This window comes from Oncorhynchus clarkii, chromosome 5 (genome assembly GCF_045791955.1).
Source record: "Oncorhynchus clarkii lewisi isolate Uvic-CL-2024 chromosome 5, UVic_Ocla_1.0, whole genome shotgun sequence".
Lineage (NCBI taxonomy): Eukaryota > Metazoa > Chordata > Actinopteri > Salmoniformes > Salmonidae > Oncorhynchus > Oncorhynchus clarkii.
In genome coordinates this window covers 80,491,167-80,506,362 of record NC_092151.1, presented here as the reverse complement: position 1 = coordinate 80,506,362, position 15,196 = coordinate 80,491,167, and the positions used below count along the sequence as shown (strand labels likewise).

Sequence of the window (15,196 nt, the reverse complement as noted above, 5' to 3'; positions counted from 1 at the left end):
TTTAGTGTAATTTGTAGACTAGAGATAAAGGGAAATTACACAATGAAAGTTAGAAAATAAACCAACGTGATATATTATAAAACCCATATGGATTTATGCAACAGCTTTAGTATGAGTAGGCTATGATATCCCCCCAATGTCCATAAACTGCATATTTGAGGAACCATAGGAGAGGACATTGAGAAATCATGGCTCTAAACAGGGGACAAAACCTAGAAACAAATGCAAGGGTTCCCTCTAGAGGTTTTTATTCTCGAAGCAGAGGACCCATGGGTACTCTTATAGCAAAAGTTTATCCACTATCTACAGAACCTACTGGCACATCAGCTATTAGTAGATAAACAGCTGAGGTTGCATCCCAAATGGCACAATACTCCCTACATAGTATTGTGACCAGAGGGCTCTGGTCAAGAGTAGTGCACTCTATAGGGAATAGGTTGCCATTTGAGACAACCTGAGTGTCATTGGTTGCATTTCTGTGGCCACTGCAAAGGCATATTTCACAAGACTGCATAGTATTTCTCTTAGGAGGTCCTTGTAACCCAAAAGTCCCCGGTTTCATTCTCCTGGACAAACACACGTAACATAAACTGTTGTAGCATTTGTCGACAGACTGTTTTATTTGTTTCTGATTTTTCTTCACTGATCATTTGGACAACTCACAATTTCACATCTTTAGAGTTTCTGAATGCGAGGGGACATTTGGCCCACAGACTTGCCCAACACTGGCTGAGAGTTTCCGTTTATAAGGGTGGAGACTTCGCTAGTACATTTTCTAATAAGTCGGCTCCAAGAACTCGATCAAGCATCTGACACAATTATGCAAGATGTTACTTCTGCCAAGATTACATTCACTAGACAGTGCAGAGGCAAAATGTTTCTAAATTAATGGGTACAACTTGAATTTGTCCAATAGGAGGAACTGATTATTAGCATTTTCTGACTGTTAGAATTTGCATGCTCAAGACCCGTTTGGGACAAATTATCATTACCGTTTTGATTAATGATGTGCACTGTTCTGAATATCACAGATAGTAATGTAACAAACATACATAACCACTCATCGTCTACATCCCAAATGGCACCCTATACCCTACAAAGTTCACTACTTTTGAACAGCGCCCTATCTACTCTGGTCAAGAGTAGTGCACTTTGTAGGGAATAGGGTGCCATTTGGAACACAACCATCACGTCCACTCTATATATTGCCTTTCAATTGGCAACTTTCGGGTATTCATCTTCTGCCCTCTGAATACAGCAGTGTTATTCTGATCAGCCCATCCCTCCCTCCTCTTCAGGGGGGAAACATCCTGCCAGTTCATTAGTCAGTGTGTGCTGTTGTCCCGCCCACAAGAAGTGTGTGGGCTGTTCTGATTGGTGTTGTTGAAGTGGGTACAGAAAGAAGGGGCTGAGCTCTATGGCGAGGGCGGAGCGCACCAAGCCGACGCCCCCCAGGCGCTCAGAGCAGGGGTGGTAGACACGCCCAGTCCCAGGATGCATGTAGAGAGACTTTGGACGGAACTTGACGGCCAGCTTGTCACCGCCCCAACAGAACGACAGTAGCTCTGGGGCTCCTCCTGTCCCCACATCTGTCAACGTACCCCCAGCTGTCTCTGTCCCTGTACCGGTAGAACAGACAGATAGTTTGTCCTAGCTTCCGCTTTCTCTTTGGGGTTTATACAGGGTTAATGCAAAAGCACTTTGTGACAACTGATGATGTAAAATGGCTATATAAATGAATGTGATTGATTGGTTGATTGACTGACTGATTGGTTGATTGACTATACCCCCAGCGGCGGGCATCAAGTGGGTGAACACCAGCGGACGGTCGTCACAGCGCAGGAAGTTTCTCTCGCGGCCACACAGGGACAGGAAGGGGAAGTCATCCTGGTACCGCCCACTCTCGTTCCTACGGAGACGAGTGAAGAAGAACACCAGGAAGTGCTTATCTGAAAACAGAGAGAGAAAGAGAGAGGGGGGAAAATAAAAACACAACCACTGCATAAAACACAATAAGAGTTTATTCTTACTATAAATTAAGTTACACTAACTACACTTAGCCTAGATAACACTGCTCCTGCTCTCAAAATACACTACATGACCAAACGTATATGGACACCTGCTCGTCAAACATCTCATTCCATAATCATGGGCATTAATATGGAGTTGGTTCCCCCTTTCATGCAATAACAGCATCCACTCTTCTGTGAAGGCTTTCCACTAGATGTTGGACCATTGCTGCAGGGACTTGCTTCCATTCAGCCACAAGAGCATTAGTGAGGTCGGGCACTGATGTTGGGCGATTAGACCTGGCTTGCAGTCAGCGTTCCAATTCATCCCAAAGGTGTTTGATGGGGTTGAGGTCAGGGCTCTGTGCAGGCCAGTCAAGTTCTTCCACAATGATCTCAACAAACCATTTCTGTATGGACCTTGCTTTGTGTACAGGGGCATTGTCATGCTGAAATAGGAAAGGGCCTTCCCCAAAGTTGGAAGCACAGAATCGTCTAGAACGTCCTTGTATGCTGTAGGGTTAAGATTTTCTCCACTAAGGGGTCTAGCCCGAACCATGAAAAACAGCCCCAGACCATTATTCCCCCTCCACCAAACTTTACAGTTGGCACTATGCATTTGGGCAGGTAGCGTTCTCCTGGCATCCGCCAAATCCAGATTTGTCCTTCGGACTGCCAGATATTGAAGAGTGATTCATCACTCCAGAGAACGCATTTCCGATGCTCCAGAGTCCAATGGCGGCAAGCTGTACACCACTCCAGCCGACGCTTGGCATTGGCCATTTTGATCTCAGGCTTGTGTGCGGCTGCTCGGCCATAGAAACCCATTTCATGAAGCTCCCGACTAACAGTTCTGCTGACGTTGCTACCAGAGGCAGTTTGGGACTCGGTAGTGAGGGTTGTAACCGAGGACAGACGATTTTTACGCTCTACACACTTCAGCACTCTACGGGCACGTTCTGTGAGCTTGTGTGGCCTACCATTTCACGGCTGAGCTGGTGTTGCTCCTAGACATTTCCACTTCACAATAACAGCACTTACAGTTTACCGGGGCAGTTCGAGCAGGGCAGAAATTTGAAGAACTGAGTTGTTGGAAAGGTGGCATCCTATGACGGTGCCATGTTGAAAGTGACTGAGCTCTTCAGTAAGTCCATTCTACTGGGAATATTTGTCTATGGAGATTGCATGGATGTGTGCTTGAATTTATACACCTCTCAGCAACGGGTGGGGCTGAAATAGCCGAATCCACTAATTTGAAGGGTTGTCGACATACTTTTTACAAAGCATGTAATTTTTATCATAGGTATACTTCAACTGTGAGAGACGGAATCTAAAACAAAAATCCAGAAAATCACATTGCATGATTTTTAAGTAATTCATTTGCATTTTATTGCATGACATAAGTATTTGATCACCTACCAACCAGTAAGAATTCCGGCTCTCACAGACCTGTTAGGTTTTCTTTAAGAAGCCCTCCTGTTCTCCACTCATTACCTGTATTAACAGCACCTGTTTGAACTCGTTACCTGTATAAAAGACACCTGTCCACACACTCAATCACAGACTCCAACCTCTCCACAATGGCCAAGAACAGAGAGGGTGTAAGGACATTAGGGATACAATTGTAGACCTGCACAAGGCTGGGATGGGCTACAGGACAATAGGCAAGCAGCTTGGTGAGAAGGCAACAACTGTTGGACCAATTATTAGAAAATGGAAGAAGTTCAAGTTGACGGTCAATCACCTTCGTTCTGGGGCTCCATGCAAGATCGATCTCACCTTGTGGGGCATCAATGATCATGAGGAAGGTGAGGGATCAGCCCAGAACTACACGGCAGGACCTGGTCAATGACCTGAAGAGAGCTGGGATCACAGTCTCAAAGAAAACCATTAGTAACACACTACGCCGTCATGGATTAAAATCCACGCAAGGTCCCCCTGCTCAAGCCAGCGCATGTCCAGACCCGTCTGAAGTTTGCCAATGACCATCTGGATGATCCAGAGGAGGAATGGGAGAAGGTCTAAACTCCACTCGCCGTGTTTGGCGGAAGAAGAAGGATGAGTACAGCCCCAAGAACACCATTCCAACTGTGAAGCATGGAGGTGGAAACATCATTCTTTGGGGATGCTTTTCTGCAAAGGGGACAGGACGACTGCACCGTATTGAGGGGAGGATGGAGGGGGCCATGTATCGTGAGATCTTGGCCAACAACCTCCTTCCCTCAGTAAGAGCATTGACGATGGGTCGTGGCTGGGTCTTCCAGCATGACAACGACCCGAAACACACAGCCAGGGCAACTAAGGAGTGGCTCCGTAAGAAGCCTCTCAAGGTCCTGGAGTGGCCTAGCCAGTCTCCAGACCTGAACCCAATAGAACATATTTGGAGGGAGCTGAAAGTCCGTATTGCCCAGCGGCAGCCCCGAAACCTGAAGGATCTGGAGAAGGTCTGTATGGAGGAGTGGGCCAAAATCCCTGCTGCAGTGTGTGCAAACCTGGTCAAGAACTACAGGAAACGTATGATCTCTGTAATTGCAAACAAAGGTTTCTGTACCAAATATTAAGTTCTGCTTTTCTGATGTATCAAATACTTATGTCATGCAATAAACTGCAAATGAATTACTTAACAATCATACAATGTGATTTTCTGGATTTTTGTTTTAGATTCCGTCTCTCACAGTTGAAGTGTACCTTTGATAAAAATTAGACTTCTACATGCTTTGTAAGTAGGAAAAATCGGCAAAATCGGCCGTGTATCAAATACTTGTTCTCCCCACTGTATATGTGTGTGTTCCCCAATATGTGCAGCATGTACATAGTGTGTTCCTCAATATGTCCTTGTTTTTGAAAGAAAAAACATTTTTTTTGTCCATTAAACCTGTAATCGAACCCACAAATGCTAATGCTCCAGATATTCAGAGTCTAAAGAAGGCCAGTTTTAGCTTCTTTAATCAGAACAACAGTTTTCAGCTGTGCTAACATAATTGCAAAAGTGTTTTCTTATGATCAATTATCCTTTTAAAATGATAAACTTGGATAGGCTAACACAACGTGCCATTGGAACACAGGAGTGATGGTTGCTGATAATGCTGTATGCCTATGTAGATGTTCCATTAAAATCAGTCGTTTCCAGCTACGATAGTCATTTACAACATTAACAATGTCTACACTGTATTTCTGATCAATTTTATGTTATTTTAATGAACAAAAAAAAGTGATTTTCTTTAAAAAACAAAGACATTTCTAAGTGACCCCAATCTTTTGAACGGTAGTGTATATATAGTGTTCCCCAATATGTGCAGCATGTACATATAGTGTGTTCCTCAATATGTGCAGTTGAAGTCGGAAGTTTACATACACTTAGCTTGGAGTCATTAAAACTCGTTTTTCAACCACTCCACAAATTTCTTGTTAACAAACTATAGTTTTGGCAAGTCGGTTAGGACATCTACTTTGTGCATGACACAAGTCAATGTTTACAGACATATTTCACTTATAATTCACTATCACAATTCCAGTGGGTCAGAAGTTTACATACACTAAGTTGACTGCCTTTAAACAGCTTGGAAAATTCCAGAAAATTATGTCATGGCTTTAGAAGCTTCTGATAGGCTAACTGACATAATTTGAGTCAATTGGAGGTTTAACTGTGGATGTATTTCAAGGCCTACCTTCAAACTCAAAATCAAAAGAAATCAACCAAGACCTCAGAAAATAAATTGTAGACCTCCACAAGTCTGGTTCATCCTTGTCTGGTTCATCCAAACACCTGAAGGTACCATGTTCATCTGTACAAACAATAGTACACAAGTATAAACACCATGGGAACACGCAGCCGTCATACCGCTCAGGAAGGAGACGATTCTGTCTCCTAGAGATTAATGTACTTTGGTGCGAAAAGTGCAAATTGATCCCAGAACAGCAAAGGACCTTGTGAAGATACTGGAGGAATCTGGTACAAAAGTATCTATATCCACAGAAAAAAAGAGTCCTATATCGACATAACCTGAAAGGCCACTCAGCAAGGAAGAAGCCACTGCTCCAAAATTGCCATAAAAAAGCCAGTCTACGGTTTGCAGCTGCACATGGGGACAAAGATCGTACTTTTTGGAGAAATGTCCTCTGGTCTGATAAAACAAAACTGTTTGGCCATAAATGACCATCATTATGTTTGGAGGAAAAAGTTGGAGGCTTGCAAGCCGAAGAACACCATCCCAACCATGAAGCACGGGGGTGGCAGCATCATGTTGTGGGGGTACTTTGCTGCAGGAGGGACTGGTGCACTTCACAAAATAGATGGCATGATGAAGTAGAAAAATTATGTGGATATATTGAAGCAACATCTTAAGATGTCCTTAAGCCATGTTGCCACAACTTTGGAAGTATGCTTGGGGTCATTGTCCATTTGGAAGACCCATTGGCGACCAAGCTTTAACTTCCTGACTGATAACAAACTCAAGGTATTGGAGTGGCCATCACAAAGCCCTGACCTCAATCCTAAAGAAAATTTGTGGGCAGAACTGAAAAGGCGTGTGCGAGCAAGGAGGCCTACAAACCTGACTCAGTTACACCAGCTCTGTCAGGAGGAAGTGTATTTGAAGTGTACCTATGATAAAAAGTACAGACCTCTACATGCTTTGTAAGTAGGAAAACCTGCAAAATCGGCAGTGTATCAAATACGTGTTCTCCCCACTGTATATATAGTATGTGTGGCATGTCTATATAAATACGTCGGCATGTCTATATAATACGTGCAGCATGTCTATATAGTATGTGTGGCATGTCTATATAATACGTGCAGCATGTCTATATAGTATGTGTGGCATGTCTATATAATACGTGCAGCATGTCTATATAATACGTGTGGCATGTCTATATAGTATGTGTGGCATGTCTATATAATACGTGCAGCATGTCTATATAATACGTGCAGCATGTCTATATAGTATGTGTGGCATGTCTATATAATACGTGCAGCATGTCTATATAATACGTGTGGCATGTCTATATAATACGTGCAGCATGTCTATATAATACGTGTGGCATGTCTATATAATACGTTGGCATGTCTATATAATACGTGCAGCATGTCTATATAGTATGTGTGGCATGTCTATATAATACGTGCAGCATGTCTATATAATACGTGTGGCATGTCTATATAATACGTGTGGCATGTCTATATAATATGTGTGGCATGTCTATATAATACGTGCAGCATGTCTATATAATATGTGTGGCATGTCTATATAATACGTGCAGCATGTCTATATAATACGTGCGGCATGTCTATATAATATGTGTGGCATGTCTATATAATACGTGCAGCATGTCTATATAATACGTCGGCATGTCTATATAATACGTGCAGCATGTCTATATAGTATGTGTGGCATGTCTATATAATACGTGCAGCATGTCTATATAGTATGTGTGGCATGTCTATATAATATGTGTGGCATGTCTATATAATACGTGCGGCATGTCTTTATAATACGTGCGGCATGTCTATATAATACGTGCGGCATGTCTATATAATACGTGCGGCATGTCTATATAATACGTGCGGCATGTCTTTATAATACGTGCGGCATGTCTTTATAATACGTGCGGCATGTCTATATAATACGTGCGGCATGTCTATATAATACGTGCGGCATGTCTATATAATACGTGCAGCATGTCTTTATAGTATGTGTGGCATGTCTATATAATATGTGTGGCATGTCTATATAATATGTGTGGCATGTCTATATAATATGTGTGGCATGTCTATATAATATGTGTGGCATGTCTATATAATATGTGTGGCATGTCTATATAATATGTGTGGCATGTCTATATAATATGTGTGGCATGTCTATATAATATGTGTGGCATGTCTATATAATATGTGTGGCATGTCTATATAATATGTGCAGCATGTCTATATAGTATGTGTGGCATGTCTATATAATATGTGTGGCATGTCTATATAATATGTGCAGCATGTCTATATAGTATGTGTGGCATGTCTATATAATACGTGCAGCATGTCTATATAATACGTGCAGCATGTCTTTATAGTATGTGCAGCATGTATATATAATACGTGCAGCATGTCTATATAATACGTGGGCATGTCTATATAATACGTGCGGCATGTCTATATAATACGTGCGGCATGTCTTTATAATACGTGGGCATGTCTATATAATACGTGCGGCATGTCTATATAATACGTGCGGCATGTCTTTATAATACGTGCGGCATGTCTATATAATACGTGCAGCATGTATATATAATACGTGCAGCATGTATATATAATACGTGCAGCATGTCTTTATAATACGTGCAGCATGTCTATATAATACGTGCAGCATGTCTTTATAGTATGTGCAGCATGTCTTTATAGTATGTGCAGCATGTATATATAATACGTGCAGCATGTCTATATAATACGTGGGCATGTCTATATAATACGTGCGGCATGTCTATATAATACGTGCAGCATGTCTTTATAGTATGTGCAGCATGTATATATAATACGTGCAGCATGTCTATATAATACGTGCGGCATGTCTATATAATACGTGCAGCATGTCTTTATAATACGTGCAGCATGTCTATATAATACGTGCAGCATGTCTTTATAATACGTGCAGCATGTCTTTATAGTATGTGCAGCATGTCTTTATAGTATGTGCAGCATGTATATATAATACGTGCAGCATGTCTATATAATACGTGGGCATGTCTATATAATACGTGCGGCATGTCTATATAATACGTGCAGCATGTCTTTATAGTATGTGCAGCATGTATATATAATACGTGCAGCATGTCTATATAATACGTGCGGCATGTCTATATAATACGTGCAGCATGTCTATATAATACGTGCAGCATGTCTATATAATACGTGCAGCATGTCTATATAATACGTGCAGCATGTCTTTATAATACGTGCAGCATGTCTTTATAGTATGTGCAGCATGTATATATAGTATGTGCAGCATGTATGCCTGAAAGCTGTACAACAGATACAACAGTTTATCCACATGTATAATTGCATCCCAAATGGCACCCTATTCCATACATACAGTAGTGCACAAATGTTGTGTCCTCGTCAGAATTAGTGCACTACATAGGGGATAGGGTGTACCATTAGCATGCTCCGTGTTCTGCTGACTAAGATTACAGAACATTGAGTACAGGTTCTGGCCTTAACCCTGAGCGTACACTACATCACCTCCATATGTTCTCTAGGTGGGAGCTGAACGCCAAACACAGGGGCTGTTGTGGGAAGCAGGCAACCCCCCCACACACAGGCTTACAGTAATGCTTGGCACATGACATAAGACTATTCTGAGGCTCAGCTTGTGTAGTAGCAGGGATAATCATGTTTACTACAGAATATGAAGACTGAATAATGAAGGTCACAACAGCATCTCATATATAACCACGGGCAGAGATGATAAGATAACCGACAGGTTGTCTAAATTCATGTCAATGTTATCTTTGTAAGAGCGTAATTTTTACATCTGGAAAGAGGTAACTAGACTGCTCTGTGTGTGTGTGTGTGTGTACTTTAAATACCTTTGAAACACGTGACAAAGTTTTTCACTTTAGTGTCATCAAGGAACAGCTGTGGTAAAAACAGAAGTTTAGTTAGCTGATCACTGCAACGAAACAATTCACTATTTAGTTGTATTTTTTGTGTAAGACATTCACCTGCCCTTGGTGGTCAATGTAGTAGAAGTATTCCCGAATGCGCGGTTCGGGGCTCTGGCCTTGTATGTAGGTGACGTTAGTACGTGTACCAAACTGGGTTACAAACCGCACTACACTGAGGTACCGCAACACCCTCTGCCCACTGTTGACAACCACAGCCCCGCACAACATGCTGAAACGACCCGGGAGAACGATTGGACTTTTGTTCAACTATGATCAGTGTCCTCCGTGCAGCGTCAAAAACATGGCACATACAACCGATGTACAGACTTCAAACGTGAGTGGAAATATTTTAGCTGACCTGTCTGTATCCAACTGATAACGTGATGTTATGAAGCTTTGGTAGCTTACTACCGGAAGCGCAGCTTTCTATGACGGTCGGACAAATCCCTTTCATAAAGCCAGCTACTGCCACCAAGTGGATACATTAAGAAATACACATAATACATTGTTACAAAAATACCTACTGTACTTTCAGGAACTAAGTATCTGTTTTTCATTTTCTCCCGAGCCTTTAAATATGTAAATTTACAAATGCATACTGCTGGATTCATTGCGAGAAAATAAACCATTTAAATATAGGCTATTGAAAGTGTTTATTACAGGACCCACAAGTGCATAATTGTCCTACAGGCCTAAGTGAACTCCCTGTCTCTATTCCATGAAGATTGGTCTACACAGCATGGCTACATGAATACCAAAAAGGCCAACTTCATACCACCAATAAATCTAATGATAAGAGTCATACTTTTAATATAACACTATACAGGCAATTCAGTGATAACAGTGGCGCAGTGTGCCCTTAAAACAAATCTTGACAATTGTCATTGAAATTCAACCGCACGGTAGGCCTATGCATACAAACGACCTCATCTTCTCATATAAGACATTCCAAGGGTTGAATTAATGGAGAGTCAAAGCAACATTCTGGACATCAAATCAGAAGCTTCTTTCGCGGAGATGGGACGAAGTAGACAAAGCGGCCGATTCAGACGTACTAGTCATTGCTTGGTCAGAGACAAATTCCGTGTTAAAAACAACTGAAAACTCGGAAAAAAACGACTGAAAAATAGATTTGAACGGTCATCAATCTCGGAATTTCAACTCGAACCACTTGCTGGAGCTCCGACTTTACAACCTGAAGATCATGATTTGACCACGTTTTTTCCCGAGTTCCCAGTTGTTTTCAACGCGGCAAGAGTCCCCAAGGCTATCATTGTCAACAACCATCATAAACACACTGCTGACGAGACGCCATTCTACTTTACTGTCTCCTCCATAGACATTAAAACTCTCATCATACAGTTTCTTCTCCTCCACCTGTCTTATTCGAGCGAGAGGTTTCCGCCTTTACTTCTTCTCTGGGGGGTGGAGTCGGTCACCTGAACAACAAGGTAGGACATATTTCTTGGGTGAGCGAACTGTGATCTCCACAAAAATGTTTACATTTTCGGATTCATAGTTCACCAAACGGAATCACCTCAACTGCCAGTAAGTTTTTGTTTTTCGATTGATATAGCATACAGCCTTGTGTCCCCCTTTATGGTAGTTTGGTTACTTACAGTTGAAACAGTTCAGAGCGTAAATGGCTGTGGTCTCAGAGAATCATACGTTGTTGAGACTTATGAAATGTTTTTACTTTCATGCCTAATCAGAATCACAGGCTACAGCCATTCTATTTCACGCATTTTCTTTTTACACAATCTGTGATTTACCACTGTGTTCAAAGGTCGGGGTTGTATGGCGCGTTTATGACACATTGGGTGTTTTTCCGTGCAGTTATGAGCCAGCCGCACAGAGGGCAAAGGGGGAGAAACGGTGGTCTCCACGAGCATCGGGAACACAGGCCACGACGTGAGCTGCAGCACAATGCTAGACAACCATCAAGCGACAGGTGTGTTCACAGGATGTTCACACGCAGTCACTAGGCATCTATGGTGACAGACTGCATGATGTAGCCTGTCTGCCACCCCTAAGAGCTGGTTGTAGGAGAGAGAAGCACTTCAACCCTCTCTCTCCCCCTCAGGTCCTCTTCTCAGCCTCCATATTACAGGGACTCCACACCCCCTCTTAAACATGTGCGGCACCAAGAAGCCCCAGGAGAGGATCATAATGGGTCCAAATGCACCAATATCTGCTCTAGGAGAGGTATGTAATGTTAGTGTCTTAGATTGGGACAGAGAGTAGAGAGAAACAATTGGGTGGAGAAAGTGAGTCACAATAGACAGTCGGTCATACCTGTGACGAGGAAGTAATTGCCTGTGTGGTTAGCTGAACACTGCATCACACACAAACACAGTCAGTCATAGTGTCAGGATTTAGTTTCCCTCTCTTCACCTAAACTACGCCTACACCCGCCCAGCGATACTACTACCCCTGGACATACTTCTCCCTCTCCTAATACTGGTCAGACCGGTTCTCACCCAAGCTAGTAAAACTGCATTTTACTCGCGTTGCTGTTTTAACACGCACACACCACCTGTTGCTTTGATTTGAGCAGAGAAATGTGATCAGTTGATTATGGGATAAATATAAAGGAAGTCACACTAATTATGCTCCCAAACATTTAATGAAGAAGTCCATATTATGGCAAGAACAGCTCAAATAAGCAAAGAGAAATGACAGTCCATCATTACTTTAAGACATGAAGGTGAGTCAATCTGGAAAAGTGCAGTCGCAAAAACCATCAAGCTCGATGGCTCTAATGAGGACCACCGCAGGGAAGGAAGACCCAGTTCTCTGCTGCAGAGGATACGTTCATTAGTTACCAGCCTCAGAAATTGCAGCCCAAATAAATGCTTCAGAGTTCAAGTAACAGGCACATCTCAACATCAACTGTTCAGAGGAGACTGTGAATCAGGCCTTCGTGGTCGAATTGCTGCAAAGAAACCACTACTAAAGGACACCAATAAGAAGAAGAGACTTGCTTGGGACAAGAAACACGAGCAATGGACATTAGACAGGTAGAAATCTGTCTTTGGTCTGAGTCCAAATTTGAGATTTTTGGTGTCTGTGAGACGCAGAGTAGGTGAATGGATGATCTTTGCATGTGTCGTTCCCACTGTTAAGCATAGAGGAGATGGTGTGATGGTTCTTTGCTGGTGACACTGTCAGTTATTTATTTATTTAAAATGTAAGGCACACTTAACCAGCATGGCTACCACAGCATTCTGCAGTGATACACCATCCCATCTGGTTTGCGCTTAGTGGGACTATCAATTGTTTTTCAACAGGACAATGACCCAAAACACACCTCCAGGCTGTGTAAGGGCTATTTGATCAAGAAGGAGAGTGATGGAATGCTGCATCAGATGACCTGGACTCCACAATCATCTGAACTCAACCCAATTGAGATGGTTTGGGATGAGTTGGACCGCAGAGTGAAGGAAACAAGTGTTCAGCATATGTAAGAACTCCTTCAAAACTTTTGGAAAAGCATTCCAGGTGAAGCTGGTTGAGAGAAAGCTTTGCACACGCTTGGCAATCAAGGCAAAGGGTGGCTACTTTGAAGAATCTCAAATCTAAAACATTTTGTTTTGTTTAACACTTTTTGGTTACTACATGATTCTATGTGTGTTACTTAAGTTTGTCTTCACTATTATTCTACAATCTAGAAAAGAAAAACCCTTGAATGAGTTGGTGTCAACTTTTGACTGGTGCTGTACATGTGACTAAATAAAAAATCTAATCTATAGGTATCGTGTTGATCTGTTCAGTCCTGACCAATGCCCTGGTCCTGATCTGTGTGGTGGCAGCTCAGATGGTGATGTCAGGCATGTCTGCTATGGGTGGCCTGGCGGGAGGCAGCTTCAACCTTAACACTAACATCCCCTTCGAGGGCCAAGAGCTGCAACAGGTACAAGACAGAAACAAGTGTTGTGTCCCAAATAGTACCCTATTCCTTATATGGTCCACTACTTTGAGGGTTCTGGTCAAAAGTAGTGCACTATATAGGGAATAGGGTACCATTTGGGATGTAATCATGGATTTCAAAGATCCTTTGTCATAACACGGTACATTCTATCATAGCATCTACACAAGACAGTTGTCTACATTCCCTGTTATGAAGACCCCACCCTAACACCGTACTTGATTGCAGGTGAGAGACCTGGACATGCAGTACAGCCAGATGAGAGCTCCGGGAATCTACGGGGGCGTGGCATTTGCCCTAGTCTTCGGTGTTGTCTCCCTCTTGTTCGTGGTCTCCGGGAACAAGCCCGCTCACCTGCTGGGCCAGAAGCTGCTGATGGGAGCATTGGTGTTCCAGGGTTTGGGAGCAGTACTCTACGTGGTGGCGGTGGGGTTGTACCTCCACTTTGTCATCCAGGTAAACAGTACAGACGTGTGTAAGAGAAGGGAGAGGCTGTACGCACGTTCAGGTTTAACCTGGATGAACTGTGATGTGGGAGGGGCAGACGCGGCCGTGGCTTTGTTTGGGCTGATCACTGCGATACTCTACACTGCCGGTACGGTGCTTACGTTCCACACGGTGCGCTGGGTCAGGGGCTACCTGAAGGATCGCAGGCTACACGAGGAGAGAGATAGACGCCCCCCTACTGCCAGCTCCCACCCCCATAGGGCACCACTACGGTCTGATACCGCTCTGTGACGGCGACGCAGGTTGAGCCCCAAATGGCACCCTATTCTCTATAGAGTGCACTACTTTTGATAGGGCTCTGGTCACAATAAATAGATTGTAGGAAATCGGGTGCCATTTCGGACGACACCACAGATGAAACCCGGAAGGGACCAAAGTGCTTTTTCACTCGATCCCTTTTCATTAAAACTGTCTGTCCATTTTTGACAGTAATGGGACTTGCAACTACCCACTGGGCAAAGATGGCAGTTCAACATCTAGTTTTGATTTACTTTTGAGTTGTCAACAGTTAAATCAACAAAAATGTGAACCATTTAGTTTTAAAGTAGGGTGGAAAAAAGACATCTCCCTAACTTTTTGCAAATCCAGTAAGTTTGATGTTGATTCCAATATCATCACCTTGAATGTTTTGTTGAAATGACATGGAAAACAATGTTGATTCACCCAGTTTGTGCCCAGTGGGTAAGACATTTGCTCTGTAAACTTCTGTAAAGCATGGATTTGATATTAATTCCTTTTTAACTGCAACATGAATGACCCACTGATCTCACAGACTGGTCTTGTTATTCATCAATAAAACTTTTGTATGTGTGTGTGTGTGTGTATATATAGAGGTTGCATGTAAATAAACCTTTACATTTATCTGCTACTCAAGCTTGATTATTTTGTATTTTCTAGTAAAACTCAAACCTTTGGCTTTACAATACAATACAATACATGCCATGATGCCACCATGTCAGACTGGCTAACATTTCAGAGGTGTGAATCAGTTATCCTGCTCTATATAACCACTTCACCCCCTCCCCAGTCCTGTCCCTGTTACGGGGCCACTTTGAAGGTCGAGAATGACTGAACAACAAATCACCTGGCATAATAAATA

The 15,196-nt window shown here is 42.7% G+C and overlaps 2 protein-coding genes across 4 annotated transcripts; one reads left to right on the top strand and one right to left on the bottom strand.

Annotated features, from left to right (window-relative positions):
• Positions 1 to 598: 598 nt before the first annotated feature.
• On the bottom strand, positions 599 to 10,272 carry c5h8orf82 (chromosome 5 C8orf82 homolog). Of its 2 annotated transcripts, none has more exons than XM_071154588.1 (4): positions 9,720 to 10,272; positions 9,585 to 9,633; positions 1,788 to 1,949; positions 599 to 1,619 (listed from the first exon to the last, which is right to left on the bottom strand). In XM_071154588.1, the coding sequence occupies exons 1-4, from the start codon at positions 9,888 to 9,890 to the stop codon at positions 1,273 to 1,275; spliced, it is 729 nt and encodes a 242-aa protein (XP_071010689.1). In that variant the 5' UTR covers positions 9,891 to 10,272; the 3' UTR covers positions 599 to 1,272. The 2 variants fall into 2 exon arrangements, with proteins under 2 accessions (XP_071010689.1, XP_071010688.1); XM_071154587.1 differs by having other exon boundaries at positions 1,767 to 1,949; positions 9,720 to 10,146.
• A 414-nt stretch (positions 10,273 to 10,686) lies between these two features.
• LOC139409432 (MARVEL domain-containing protein 3) lies at positions 10,687 to 14,963 on the top strand. Of its 2 annotated transcripts, none has more exons than XM_071154585.1 (5): positions 10,687 to 11,113; positions 11,499 to 11,613; positions 11,746 to 11,867; positions 13,415 to 13,575; positions 13,819 to 14,963. In XM_071154585.1, exons 2-5 carry the CDS (start codon positions 11,501 to 11,503, stop codon positions 14,326 to 14,328), a joined length of 906 nt encoding a protein of 301 aa, XP_071010686.1. In that variant the 5' UTR covers positions 10,687 to 11,113; positions 11,499 to 11,500; the 3' UTR covers positions 14,329 to 14,963. The 2 variants fall into 2 exon arrangements, with proteins under 2 accessions (XP_071010686.1, XP_071010685.1); XM_071154584.1 differs by having other exon boundaries at positions 11,085 to 11,210.
• Positions 14,964 to 15,196: the final 233 nt, after the last annotated feature.

Excerpts from the sequence above, each read along its gene's own strand:
- c5h8orf82 (XM_071154587.1), bottom strand. The coding sequence starts at position 9,890 with ATGTTGTGCGGGGCTGTGGTTGTCAACAGTGGGCAGAGGGTGTTGCGG. Across the intron at positions 1,950-9,584 it reads CTTTGTCACGTGTTTCAAAG|ATAAGCACTTCCTGGTGTTC; the intron begins GTATTTAAAGTA and ends CTCTGTTTTCAG. Across the intron at positions 1,620-1,766 it reads TATAGTCAATCAACCAATCA|GGACAGAGACAGCTGGGGGT; the intron begins GTCAGTCAATCA and ends CTACCGGTACAG.
- LOC139409432 (XM_071154585.1), top strand. The coding sequence starts at position 11,501 with ATGAGCCAGCCGCACAGAGGGCAAAGGGGGAGAAACGGTGGTCTCCAC. Across the intron at positions 11,868-13,414 it reads CAATATCTGCTCTAGGAGAG|GTATCGTGTTGATCTGTTCA; the intron begins GTATGTAATGTT and ends TCTAATCTATAG. Across the intron at positions 13,576-13,818 it reads AGGGCCAAGAGCTGCAACAG|GTGAGAGACCTGGACATGCA; the intron begins GTACAAGACAGA and ends ACTTGATTGCAG.